The 13,437-nt window shown below is 29.1% G+C and overlaps 1 protein-coding gene across 4 annotated transcripts in view; it reads right to left on the minus strand.

The window, feature by feature from the left end:
* Positions 1-13,095, minus strand: part of LOC111630158 (syntaxin-1A-like) — a 44,211-nt gene extending 31,116 nt beyond the window's left edge. For 3 of the 4 annotated variants that reach the window (XR_002757467.1, XM_023374234.1, XM_023374213.1), the window contains exons 1-3: positions 12,687-13,094; positions 3,426-3,503; positions 3,203-3,302 (exon numbers count right to left, since the gene is read on the minus strand). Coding sequence is in view for 3 of the 4 variants with exons in the window: in XM_023374234.1 (XP_023230002.1) it covers positions 3,203-3,302; positions 3,426-3,503; positions 12,687-12,719 (211 nt within the window). In the remaining variant the exon portion in view is untranslated. Of the gene's footprint in view, positions 1-3,202; positions 3,303-3,425; positions 3,504-12,686 lie in introns of all 4 variants that reach the window. The other variant, XM_023374225.1, reaches the window with a different exon arrangement.
* Between the last annotated feature and the right edge of the window lie 342 nt (positions 13,096-13,437).

The raw sequence follows: 13,437 nt of genomic DNA on the forward strand, positions 1-13,437 counted from the left end.
GGCTACTCAAATATTTTACGTTTTTGATACTAAATTAACTTCTGAAGTATAATTTTTTATTGTTTTTATATTTTTCAATATATTTATTTTGTTTGTACAAAATAAAAAAATAATTTTTAACGATACAATAGTCTTCGTTAGGCTTAACATCGACGAAAATTCAACGTGAAGCGACACGCAACGGAGAGAAATTTCAACATGGGATAAATTAATATATTATTTCGTACATGATTCGTTATCCGAAAAATAAGTTATCCGAACCACCCCAGTCCCCAATTGATTTGGATAAACGACGCTCTACTGTATTCAAAATAAAATGGCAAATATAATTATGTAGATTCTGAGAACAATATATAACACAATACAGTAACTGAAACATGTAAAGAATCTCAAATATCTAGGAGATATCTCATGAGTAAATTCAAACAGCTATCATTGAGCAGAGCAATTCAATTTAATGCAGATATACAAAGAACAGGTATGCTATATATCATGATAAAATCCATTTCAAGGTGACATATTAACAAAAAATACTTCTGAAAAAGTGATAAGAGTAGTTTCTATGAGAAATTTTTGGTTATGTAATTGAATTTATTAGACTTGGTTAATATCAGAATGATATAAGACTATCTGTCTGATTTTGAGGAGTGTTTTTTGGTAATATATTTGATTTGGGATGTTCTTATGAATGGAAGTTGTTACATGGGTAGGCTGAAAAGTAATGCACACATGCTTGTAGAACACAAACAAAAACAAATAACAAGATTTGGCAAAAAGTACATTAAAGTACAATTCTTAAGCTTCAAAATCATATATTTATTTTTCAACATAGTCACCGTTAAGGCTAACACATTTCTCCCAACGTGTAACAAGTTTTTTCATTCTGTCACTGAAAAATTCTTCCGACTTTTCTTGAATCCAGGACTTGACAGCTGCCTTCACCTCATCGTCCAAGGTGTAATGATTACCCTTGAGGTCTCTCCTGAGTAAAGGAAAAAAATAAAAATTGCAAGGCACAAGATTAGGGGAATAAGGAGGGTGTGCAATTGGTTCAAACTTCAGGTTTTGCAGTTGCACGTGAGGTGTGTGGATGAGCATTGTCATGTTCCAAGGTTATTGGTGCCAGGCTGCCTCTAACATGACAAACTCAACATCGGAGGTGTTTTACAGTCTGTATGTACTGAGAAGAATTAAACATTGCAACGAGGGGTAACGGTAATCGTCTGTAGCAGTGATCAGATGTCCGCTGCATGTTTCATCAACAATTATGGCTTTTCCAGGCTCGTAACTATGAAATTTTATTATCCATCAATTTACAGTAGACCTATCAACAGCATTGTCATCAGAAACAGCCTTTAAACAACGATGAATCTCAGTAGGAGTCACTTTTTCAGCAGTTAAAAATTCGATAACAGCACCAGGGCCGGATCATCGCATAGACAAATGAGACAAATGTCTAGGGCCCGGTTTTTAGAAGGGCCCAGTCAAACTGTCTATTTTGAAAAGATTTGTAAATAAGATAGTTTACTTTTCTGTTGGACAACAGTATATAATAAACAAAAATATATTGCTTTTTATATGGTTATTGTGAATTCTAAAATCTAAAGAAAATGTACGTGGGTTGTTCAAAAAGTTCCCGAACTTTTTGAATAGCGTGCCTCCAGGTGGTTATTTTTTAATTCGCCTGGAGGCGTTGTGTCCGCGGAAACCTCCCGAGTAACCTCCTTCAACCCGTTTGTTGATATCTTGTTTTGGTGATTAGTTACGGCCGTTTATGTGAAGTGGTGTTTGTGGGGTTCGGCGAAAAATCGGACCCGCGGAAATCAGCTCTGAAAGAACAGTGTTGTTCTGTGAAATTCTGTGTGAAACTCGAAAAATCCTTCACGGAAAATTCCCACGGGTGGGTGAAACAGCCCCCCCGCCCCAAAAAGCTCGACAAGTTCACTCAAATGTTAAGGTGATGTTGACTGTTTTTTTTCCGTGCAAAGGGGGTTGTGCATCATGAATACCTACCTACAGGCCAGACAATCAACACGGAGTACTACCTGGTGTTATGAATCGCCTAAGAGACAAAATCAGGCGAAAACGGCCCAAACTTTGGAGGAGCGACTAGTGGTTCTTTCACCACGACAACGCGCCGGCTCATTTATCCCTCAGAACACATGAGTTTTTGGCCAAAAACAAGACCGCTGTGCTTCCCTACCCACCCTACTCACCTGACCTGGTCCCATGCGACTTTTTCCCATTCTCCAACAAACTAAAAAACGCGCTCAAAGGAAAAACATTTGCCATCATTCCAGAGATAGAAAAAAAAATGACGGAGGAGCTTATGAGCATTCCGGAAAAAGCGTTCCAGGACTGTTTCAAAAAGTGGAAGTGTATATGCTGCGGAAGAGATTACTTTGAAGGGAAACCCGACAAATAAATTGTATGTGAAGTATTTTTTTCCTTTTTGTAATAAATAAAGTTCGGGAACTTTTTGAACAACCCTCGTATTCTTATGTTTCTTCTTATTGAAAGTAAAACTCCCAATAATTTAGAATATTCTTTATAGCGATAAGAATAATATTAACTATATGTATTCTTAAATCCTGTGAAATATTGTTAAATAATTTTGCTTTTATTTTTTTATAAAGCAGCTGCAGTGTCCATATGCAATTTAATAAAAATAATAGTAACAAGATTTATTAATTGAAAGAGCCGGGAGGGGACCCAGAAGAAAAAAATGTCTAGGGCCCCAAAGTGGGTTAATCTGGCCCTGACGCTGTTTAACTCGCGTTGACATAGCACTAGAACACGTCTCCATATTTCTACTTTTCAAATATACTGAATGAACACAACAACCTCAAACTGCACATGTGCATAGAGGGGATATGTTAATTCCATATGCCACTTGGCGCGCTTCTGAAAATCATTTTGTCCGTGCTCTACAAGCATGTGTGCATTACTTTTCAGCCTACCCTTGTATGTTTGAGAATTCAATAAAGTAAGTTTTCAGAATCTGTGAAAAACTTGGAAATAATAGATTTCCAAGTTCTATAAATACTAATAACTAAATAAATACTAAAGACTAATATATTTAAACTGTAAAATATTTAGTTTTTATAAAACTAAATATTTTACAACTTAAGAGAGTTTATCATTAAAAAAGCAGTTTAATATATTTAGTATCAATGGATTAAAATGAAAAAAAAAAAAATACCTTCATCCGCAAATGGATTAAATAATACAGAACGATATTCTAACTGAATGCTTTTTACTTTACTTTCAAATTCTTCAATTGCTGAATGTATTTGTTCAGCCTAAAATTTCAAATAAATAAAATTATTAATTAAATTATCATTATTTTTTCATTATATAAATATATTTTTAATTTAATAAATTTTAATTTTATCAAANAATTTATTTAAAGAAAAAAATCTTACTTTAGTTAAAAAATTTGTTATTAAAGATTCTTGTAATCCATCCACATTGTGTGAAGTTTGATCTTGTCGTTTAAGATACTGAAATTGTAAAAAGTATTAGTTCAAAATTATATTAGCACAGTAAAACTTATTCTAATTAAAACTATTTTTTTCTAATATAAATATTTTGAAATAATATTATTTCAGAAGTAGACAGTCTGAAATAATCAAATGATGTGTAACGATACCACTTATTCTCAAGTAATGACTTCAAGTGACAAAATGATATGAAACAATAACAACTGGTTAATGTTATGATTTCATAATTTAAATATGCATAAACATTTTAAATATACAGTGAAATCTGCTTACTGTCGTCACTTTGGGATTTGCCGGTACTGATAAAAACTAATAACATTAAGATTAACAACATTAAGCAAGCTAAGTAAACAAGACTGCAATTTTAATATAATATTTAAATTGCAGTCTTATTTACTACATTAATATAGCGTTAACAGAATACATTTATATAAGTAATAAGACCTAATTACATTGGGGTGAGGCCAGGATTATCATTCCAAAGAAAAGGAATGCTCCAACAAGAATAGTCAAAGAACTCACAATAGCCAAAGAGGAAGATCTCGTCATTAACAAAAGGTGGGAGGAACTGGGACTTGACCCAAGGAGCAGGATGCTAATAGACTCCAACAGGCCAGATAAAGAAATGCAAATAAATTTTGAATGAATGCAGAGTGTATGAAAAACTCTTTTAACCATTAAGATGTGTTAACATTACCATATTATTATATAAATTTATGCATTGTATTGTGCAATTAAAGCTTATTGTAAAGTTTTTCAAAACTGTAGTCATTAAGTTAATTCAAAGACCAATTAATGATCATCATAAGTTATAATGGAGTTCGAAACTTAAAAGTTTGTAAGATTTAAATGTTTGAAAAATTAGTTATGTAAACTGTTTCAAAGTTTGAAAGCATAAATCCATAATGTTCTAATGTGAAATTTGTTTTTAATTTCAAAATTTTCAACTGGAAATTTGCTTTGGACTGTAGAATGTTATACTGGAAATTCCGTTGATTTGGTTGTTCAATTTAATGAATTTAAGAAGGTACCTAATGATGAACTGATCTGGCTTGAAATAAAAAAAGACCTTTGTACATGAATTAATGTTTCTCATTAATAAGTTAAAATGCTGGTTAAGATTTATAACAATTGCACCTTATCAGCCACATGTTGAGGCTGATAGACATATTTAAAATGTCTTTTCATGCTGTTTACCTGAAGATAATAAGAAAACCAAAATTATAATTACAATAAGAAAAGCTTTATAAAACTCTATAAAGTTTTATTTGTTTAGGGAAAAGCTAATTTTGATAAAACATTAAATGACTGACAGCAATATCTGTGATTACCAAGAAGATTCTACAGTATTAAAGTGTTGTCAAATTGTTACTTTTTTAACTTAAATATACTAAATCAATTATTCTTGCTGAATTCAAAAACTTAAAAGCTCAAAATCAAATTGAAAGTGCCAATTAATTAAAATAGCAGTCTTACTGAAATTTAAATGTTTAATAATGTTTCTACAAATTTAGCTTATCGTTACCAAAATTCATCGAAAAAAGCAGAGTAGTTAAATTTACAAAATATTTTAGATAATTTGACAATTTGTGTCATTTCTGTCATTTAATACTTCCAATAATTTCTTTTATAACTTATATAAAATGGATGATTGCAGGAGTCTCGTTATTTTATATTACTTCCTGCCAATTGACATCAATTCGTATCATCTGATACGATTGGCAAATGATTTCAAATGATATTTTTTTTTACTTAGATGTATTATTACCATTTTTTTAAACTATAAATAAATGATTTTACGAAAATATTCTACTGTTTTTGTTAAGTACGTCATATTTGATTTTTCTGAGTTTAAAGAAAATACAGCTGTAAATATTTGTGAAGAAAAAATTATATTCTATATATAATTTTTTTTACATTATTTATATACTGCTATATATATATATACATGCACACGTGTGTGCAACAATTATAAGCATAATAATTCCACATTAATAATAATAAAAATATCATTCTACTTTTATAATATGGAAGATTAACATGGATTAACATATTTACATATAAATTAACATGGAATGATATGGATATTCTTCATAACAATTCCTCTTACTTAATATTAACTGTAAACTATTACTTTTTACTATTTACGATTCACCATTACTTAAAACATTTACAGTGGTGCCTCGTATAATGTACGCCTCGAATAACGAATGCTGCAAACAACGAACTTTCTGATTGGCCATTACGTGACTCGAGCAACAGACTGGCTGCAAACAACGGACTTTCTGTTCGGCAGTTACGTGAGGCGAAAAACGGTCTTTCTGCGAACAGGTGTGAATGATTTTTCCACTCTTTTGCCATTGCCAATGACAATCTGCTATTTTTATAATATATTAGTATTATTAGAATATATTATTAGTATATCTGAAGTACAGAGCTCCCATTGAGATTCAGCTTGCTCCCTTGTTTATTAAGTACATCACCTCAGTGCAGGGTATTTACATTTATTCAAGTGTTGTGCAAATCATGGCTTCTAAAAAAACAGAAAGGTGATTTCAATTGAAACAAAGCAAGACATCATCAGAAGGAGTGAAAGTTGACAAAAACTTCCTTGTCAAATGGGGAGAGGTTAAGGAGTTTACCAACACTCATTATCCAAACAGAGCTGAGGCCAATAGGATCAATGATCTCTACGACAGGTATTGAAGAAAAGAGAGAAACAGACCACCTTGGACATATTTTTCAAGAAGCAAGCTGCCAAAAAACAAAGGATGGAACAAGATTAGATGACCCTGCAAGCTCCAGTAGTCTCTCCTGAATCTGACTCTGATTAAAAAACAATAAAAAGAGACCTGCTGCAATGTGTAAAAAGTCGGTATCTGTATGAATGTGTGAAGAAAGTGTTCCTCCATGTCCTCCTCATAACATCTGACTACCTGGCATAATTGGTGACTGCTCAATTTTCATTTTTTTTTATGGTACAGTACAGTTATTTTATGCTGTGGAATGAATTATATGTTTTAACATGTATTTCTATGGGAAAATGTGTTTCATATAACAGACTTTTCACTTAACGGATATGCACCTGGAACGGATTAGGTATGTTATACAAGGCACCACTGTATTTTTAAAAATGAAACACTAAACACAATGTAAATAAGTCAAATAACAATATACTTTAGTCATTTTAATAACAAGTTTTTTGTTATCATGATGACATGTTAAAAGTGTAAATTTTTGAAAAGTAATAACCAAATTCTTGGGAGTTCTAGCATGGATTTGTTTCATGGTCCTAATTTTTCAATAAATAAAACCTAGAGGTTTTATTTATTAAAAACTAGATAATAGTAGTCTGTCCATACCCTGTACAAGAAAGAAAATCTCATTCCTTATAGGTACACAAGTTTTCTCATTTAGGCAACCAAGTCCACCATCAGGAGACACTCCTCATGATGGATTTGGCTGCCCAAAAGTACTTGAGAAACACTTTATTATTAAAGTGAACTCCAATTAAGCAGATTATTGTTTATTATATTTTTTAAAGAACTTAGCATTGTTTTTCATTAAGTAAAAAAAATCATTCTGCAACTTTAAAAAAATATTCTCATTCCAAATTCATATAAACAAATGTTCTTTTGGAATTGTTCAGAATTAAAAACTATTTAGGTGAATATAAAAATATATGTATATATAATTTTGGGAGTCTTCTTAAATCATTTATAGAATATAAAAATATTTACTACAAAATAAATATTTTGAACATTCATTAATGCTCCAACATATCAAAAGTTACTTTGTTGGAGTGAAACATAGTAACAAGTATTAGTTTCCAAGAGCTTTCAGACTTCTTCAGTCTATCACATTTGTTTCATGAGTTTATCCTCCAATGATGGACTAAGAGGAAGGTCAAAAGATTTTAGGAACTAATATTTGTTTTGCTTTTTAATTCAATAAAACAGTTTTTGTTGTTTTTGCACAATAATTTTGGTTAGTAAATCTAACTCTGTTATTAGTTTCTAATTATTAACTAATATGTAAAAATTTTAATACTTAAAGAGTAAAAGCTATTTAAAAATCTCAGTTGATAAAGGATTAGTTTATTCTAATTTTTTAGTCAATTAGAGAATATATTGTTTTGATCTCTAATATATCAAAATATATTGAGTCTGGGTGTATGTTAATCGAATTAAGGACTTTACAATTCTACTTAAAATAAAATGATGGTTTTAATAACAAATAGTAAATCCTAAACTTATTACTACATTACTAACTAATCCGAATTAAATCTACATACAATGATTTACATGATGATAAACACGTGCTGCCACAACCTTCCCTTGTTCGATCTACCTCCAAATCTCCGATCATCAGACTGTGAAGCCAAACCAAGAAAAAAGTCCTTCTACACATGAGAAGGTCCCATTTATACTCCTTCTTCACGTGACACTGTTCTTGACCAGTTAGTCTACACCAGTTGGCGTAGCAATCAAAGTGGTACAACATAGTCTTCCACAGACAATGATTCAAAAAGTAGGTCCCGACATGTGGTAATTTATATACACAAATTACATCAATATCTAAGCATACATAAACAACAATACTAAAGTAGTGCAGCATTACAATATAAACTGTATGTATACAGGTATCCCCTGTACAACATGGTTTCCGGTTTTGCTCTAACATGTTTTGAGAATTTAGGAAATCGTCCGTACAAAATTTCACAACTCTTAAGTACAAACTCCATTATTCAATATTTTCTTTTATTTAAGTGATCATGCATGTTGTCCAAATTTGCCCATGAATTTGGACAAAAATTTCAATATTTTAGAATGTTGAAATTTTTAATGTTTTTTGTGCCTTTAGGTTTACTTTAATTAAACTGGTGGTGTAATTTTTTTTTTCCTTCCTTTTCCTAGCTTTCCTATCAACTGGTTGTCATTAGTAAAATTTATTTAAACATTTTTAGGTGTTATTAAGCTTTTTTAACTGCAGATAAGCAATCATTTGTAAAAATGATGAACAAATTATGGTGGTATCTTGGTATTGAACTGTTACAATTCGAATAATTCAATATTCAAACACAAATTCTGGAAAAAGTCACATGGTTCTTGACTGAACAAATGCTGCCTGCTAGATCAAATTTTTGATTAATTTAATAATATATTTTTATTTCATCATCCATTAAAAATTTTTTATGATAAAAATAAAAAATATGAAAATGTTGCTGATATTTCTGATCAAGATCAACAAAAAACCTCAGATGACAATATTTTGTAAAAAGAAAACACTTTCATTTAACTGATATTAATATTAATGCATAATACAGTATTTTAATTGTGATTGTTAGTTAATAATTGAATGGAAAATTGGAAATAAATTATTGATAGCTTTAATAAACATATTTCTCTTAGTAAAGGAAAAAAATAGTATAGTAATATCCCAAGTTACATAAGTAATGTGGACCATAGACTTTTACATAACAAACTATTAGGCAACCGAAAAAGTTCTGTCGTTTTTTGTGAAACTACAAAGTTTAAAGAATGTTACATGCAATACACAATAGATGGCACTAAAATTCCAGCAATAGGTTAATCAAGATTTAATGCTGACTCATCTTGTATAAAGAGATGCGGAAAGGTTATCTCTTAATATTATAAAAATTGACTTGAAAATGAGTACTCTAAACTCTATAATTGTGTTTGTATGTTGTATTAGTTTAAACTTGGAACAAATACTGTGCAAATGGCTCAAAAAATATGCCAGGTTTTCGGACAAGGTTCTGTCAGCACTCGCACCACCCAAAGATGGTTTAGAAAATTTTCTTATGGCGATGAGTCGCTTAAAGATGCACCACAAGAAAGGTGGCCATATGTCATTAATTCATATGTCATTAATCATGTGATAATTTGTCAGTTGTTTCATCCCATGCTAAAAGAATATCACCTAAGTACTTGATGTATAGCAGCAGAAAATGGGTTATGAAAAGGGCTGAGAAAATACTAAATTCAATATTTCTCATAATTAACTCTACTAAAATTGCTGAAAGTGGTTAACCCAAGGGTATACCTTGTTTCTGAAGACAGACTAAGTTGGTAAAATGAAACTAATTATGTTCTGTTATTAATAATAGGTCATTGTATATTTTGAAAATTTGTTGCTAAGAAAATTCCTTTTTCAGCAAAAGGACATTAGCTAGCATTAATAAAAACCATTTAACACTGATAGACGATAGTTATCTTGTTTTTTAATTAGATAATACTGTATTTTGATGTGATGAATCTAGTCATTACCTTTAAAAATTATTACAAAATCATCTGAAGCAATTTAGATAGAATTTCATATTATGGTAATTGTTTATTACACCTGCTTTTATCTCTTGATATTAATTATTTGAACAAATTTCTTTTCTGTGACAAAAATATGTAAATCAGAAGCAATGTGACATTGAATACTATAGCAAGTGAAGCAAAATCTAAGAAGAATTTTGTTTGAGTTTCATGAGTGAGAAAGTTTTTTGATATAGATATGTCTGCATTATTAATGATATAAAAAACTAATTTCTATTTGAACGAACATAAAAGTGTTAATATTATTGATCTATTTGTTTGAAATTTTCATAAAAACATTATCTGTTAACTATATAAATAATGTAATTAAAATTGTTTTGAAAGTAATGCAAAATAATCAGATATGTTTTGTATTTAAATAAAAAGTATAATTGACAGAAACAATCTAAAATTTTATTAGTACTAGATCACATTGCAGCAGATCTTTTGGAAAACAAACCATTGTACCAATGGTTTGTTTTCCAAAAGAAACAAATTTTGATCACAGCTTTATCAATATATCACATCTGAATCTATTAAAGTTTCCCAAAAAGATTCATGGTTATAAAATAGTAAATATTTTCAATTAGCAAGGCATTTCCCAGTGTTTTCTTTGTTATAGTAACTATAAGCACATTCTGAACATCTACAAAACTAACTAAAATAATTTTCAAAATTTTCCTTGCTTTCTTAATTGTATCTGGAATATGTTGGTTGAGAATCTCTTTGCTTTCTATTAATTCTCATATCATTTTTAGACATGGTGTATCCAGGATTCTGAGAATATAAGTGCTGTTCAAGGCAGATTTAGAGGATCAAAGAACATGCCCTAAGTCTTTTTTCAAAGAAGTACTTGATATTCTTAATCTTACGTAATTGATGCCATGCAATATGCATTATTATATTTATGTTTATTTTTATTTTAAAGTAACAAAACTGATCAAGGAGTGCGGCACCATAAGCTCCTCTCTTGATATGCTCATTTTTGGAGATGGAAGATTTCAATAATTTTGGTAGATGATCTACTTTTCTTCCTCCTCCTAACCAATAGACAGTAAAGTATTTCTGCCTACACTAACAGGTTCAATAAATTAAAAAATGATACTAAACTGAAGATGACAAGGATTCCTTCATTGTTTTACAATCTGCTATTTATGTTGTCCATAATAGTTCGTATTATCATAGCTCCTGGTAATCAAACTTATTGTTCTCAATGAATGAAATGCTTCTATAAGCATCTGAATGTTTAACTTACATCTTTTTCATATTTTCCATTATTTTGTTTTTATTATTTCCAGTGCTTTTATACTTGGTTTTAAAATAATATATTCTTTTCAGCATGAGCATTTAATATATATTGTTATTAGTAGTGGCTAATAATAAATAATTCAGGACATTTAGACACAAATTTATATCAAGAATTATAAAAATCACATAAGTTAACTATTTATATAAATTTTAGTGCCTAGTCCTAGTTCTAACAATGACACACTAAATATATAATACTTTTTAACAAAAACTGTCATAGGGTATCAACCATAAGACAGTTATTATTAAAAAGTATGGGAATTAATGTTAAAGTTATTTATTTTGATTAATTCACATAATAATTTCTCATTACAATAGAACCATAGTGGTTACTATGCTTCTACTATAAGATTTGCAGAATATTTGATAATAATTGTGAATTATTATCTATGTGAACTGACACATGGAGACAAAAACAATATCTAATTGTAAATGAATTATATAAAATATTTTGCACATTTTTCAACTGGTTCAACCAAACTGACCGAATGACACCATTGCTATAGTGGTCACAAACTTTTATGCATGAGATTATAACATGGTTCTCTAAGTTGGAGAATATCTCAACAAATTCAGTGGATACTAGATTGGATATAATCTGTGTGGTCTGGTCGCCCACATCATTAATCATTCACTTAACAACATATCAATTTGCTTTGAGATCTTGTGAAAAAGTAAATTTATCGAGTCTGCCTTACAACAATTGAAGACCTAAAAGGCAGTTATCAGAAAACTGTTTTAATGACTTCCAACCATTAGTATTGATGATGATGGTGGTAGAAAAATATAAGAAAAATTAAAGTTCATATAGAGAATAGAAAGAGTACAGATAACTTCTGACTAATAAGCATAGATACTTTGTGACCACTATTTTTTTTACTTACTATTTGAATTTAGTGCATTTATATAATTATCTGAAAACTGAAATTGTTTGGAGACTTTATACACTCTGTATATTCTAGAAAATTATTAATTTACTAAATATATATATAATATACAAAAAGTAATATTCTTCATAAAGAGTACTTGGATATATATACTCGTAATAGATTACATCTCTACTAATTAAGTTCAAGAAATACATAAAATCTTTGGAGAAGAATATCTTGCTAAGAGTTATTCATAGACCAATCATTTATTTGGTTTGCTTAGAGATTACTATAACCTTCCTTAGCAGGATATCAGAGATAAAACCTTACACTTAAACTATTTCTACATAAACATAAGTAAATAAATTCATTCATTCTTTTAACATAACAACTTATAATTTATTTGAACAAAGTGTTTTCTACAGTTAACTTATATTTATTTACTATTTTCATTTTAAAAGATTTGTAAACATTATTAACAATTTCTGTTTTTATTATAGTGAACAAAGCAAATTTACATAAAGCATGTTTATGAATTGCAAAAAACAATAAAATTATCTTTAAATAATTAAAATTAAATGTGTTATCAAAAAATTAATGTAAATTAATCTATAGTAAAATAAATATAAAAACTCAATTAAAAATAAAATAAACAAAAAATAATAATAATAATAATTCACCTCTTGTAATTTTGGCATCAAATCTTTCACCATTTTTTAAAATTAATTAATAACTTAAAATCAAAAAATACCTAAAAAACCAAGGAACTAAAGAGTAATATCCTTTAAAATAATAAAAATATGTTTTTATTCTTCACCAATATTATGTCATCCTTTGCATATTTCTGAATTAAATGTATATTTTACACTTAAATGTAAATATTTATTTCTAAAATGAAGTATTCAAATTAAAATTTATGTCCCTTTAAACTTTGTTTACAATTTTTACAATGTGCCAAGATGGACTCATCAATTTCAAAGCTTACGTCATTAAGCCACGCCCAAATAATGGAGACAAAACCTTAATTATATTCTAATTAATTATTTTTTAAGGTTGAAATTAGTGAAATATTCCGAATTTTTGATAAATTAGTTTGTTGTTTCCATGTTTTTGTTTTGCTAAACATTTTATTAAAAAGCATCGTACCGGCCGACAACACCAATCGATACGTGCTATTTAGTCACGTGATAATTTTTCTTGCTTAATATTGGATAATTCAAATTTTGTTTAAACGTATATACTTACCAAATTGGCTTCGATCCAGAATGCTTATGTAATTTATAATTTGAAAATAATAACACTTTTATGTCAAATAGTATATATTTATCAATAAATTTTACTTAAATGTGTTAAAATGTTTTCATATTTTTAGCATAAATTTGCAATATTTATGCGAAAAATATGGTAAATGGTAAATTTTTAAATAATCTA

The sequence above is a fragment of the Centruroides sculpturatus genome, unplaced genomic scaffold (genome assembly GCF_000671375.1).
Source record: "Centruroides sculpturatus isolate CEXI.00-Female unplaced genomic scaffold, Cexi_2.0 scaffold68, whole genome shotgun sequence".
NCBI lineage: Eukaryota > Metazoa > Arthropoda > Arachnida > Scorpiones > Buthidae > Centruroides > Centruroides sculpturatus.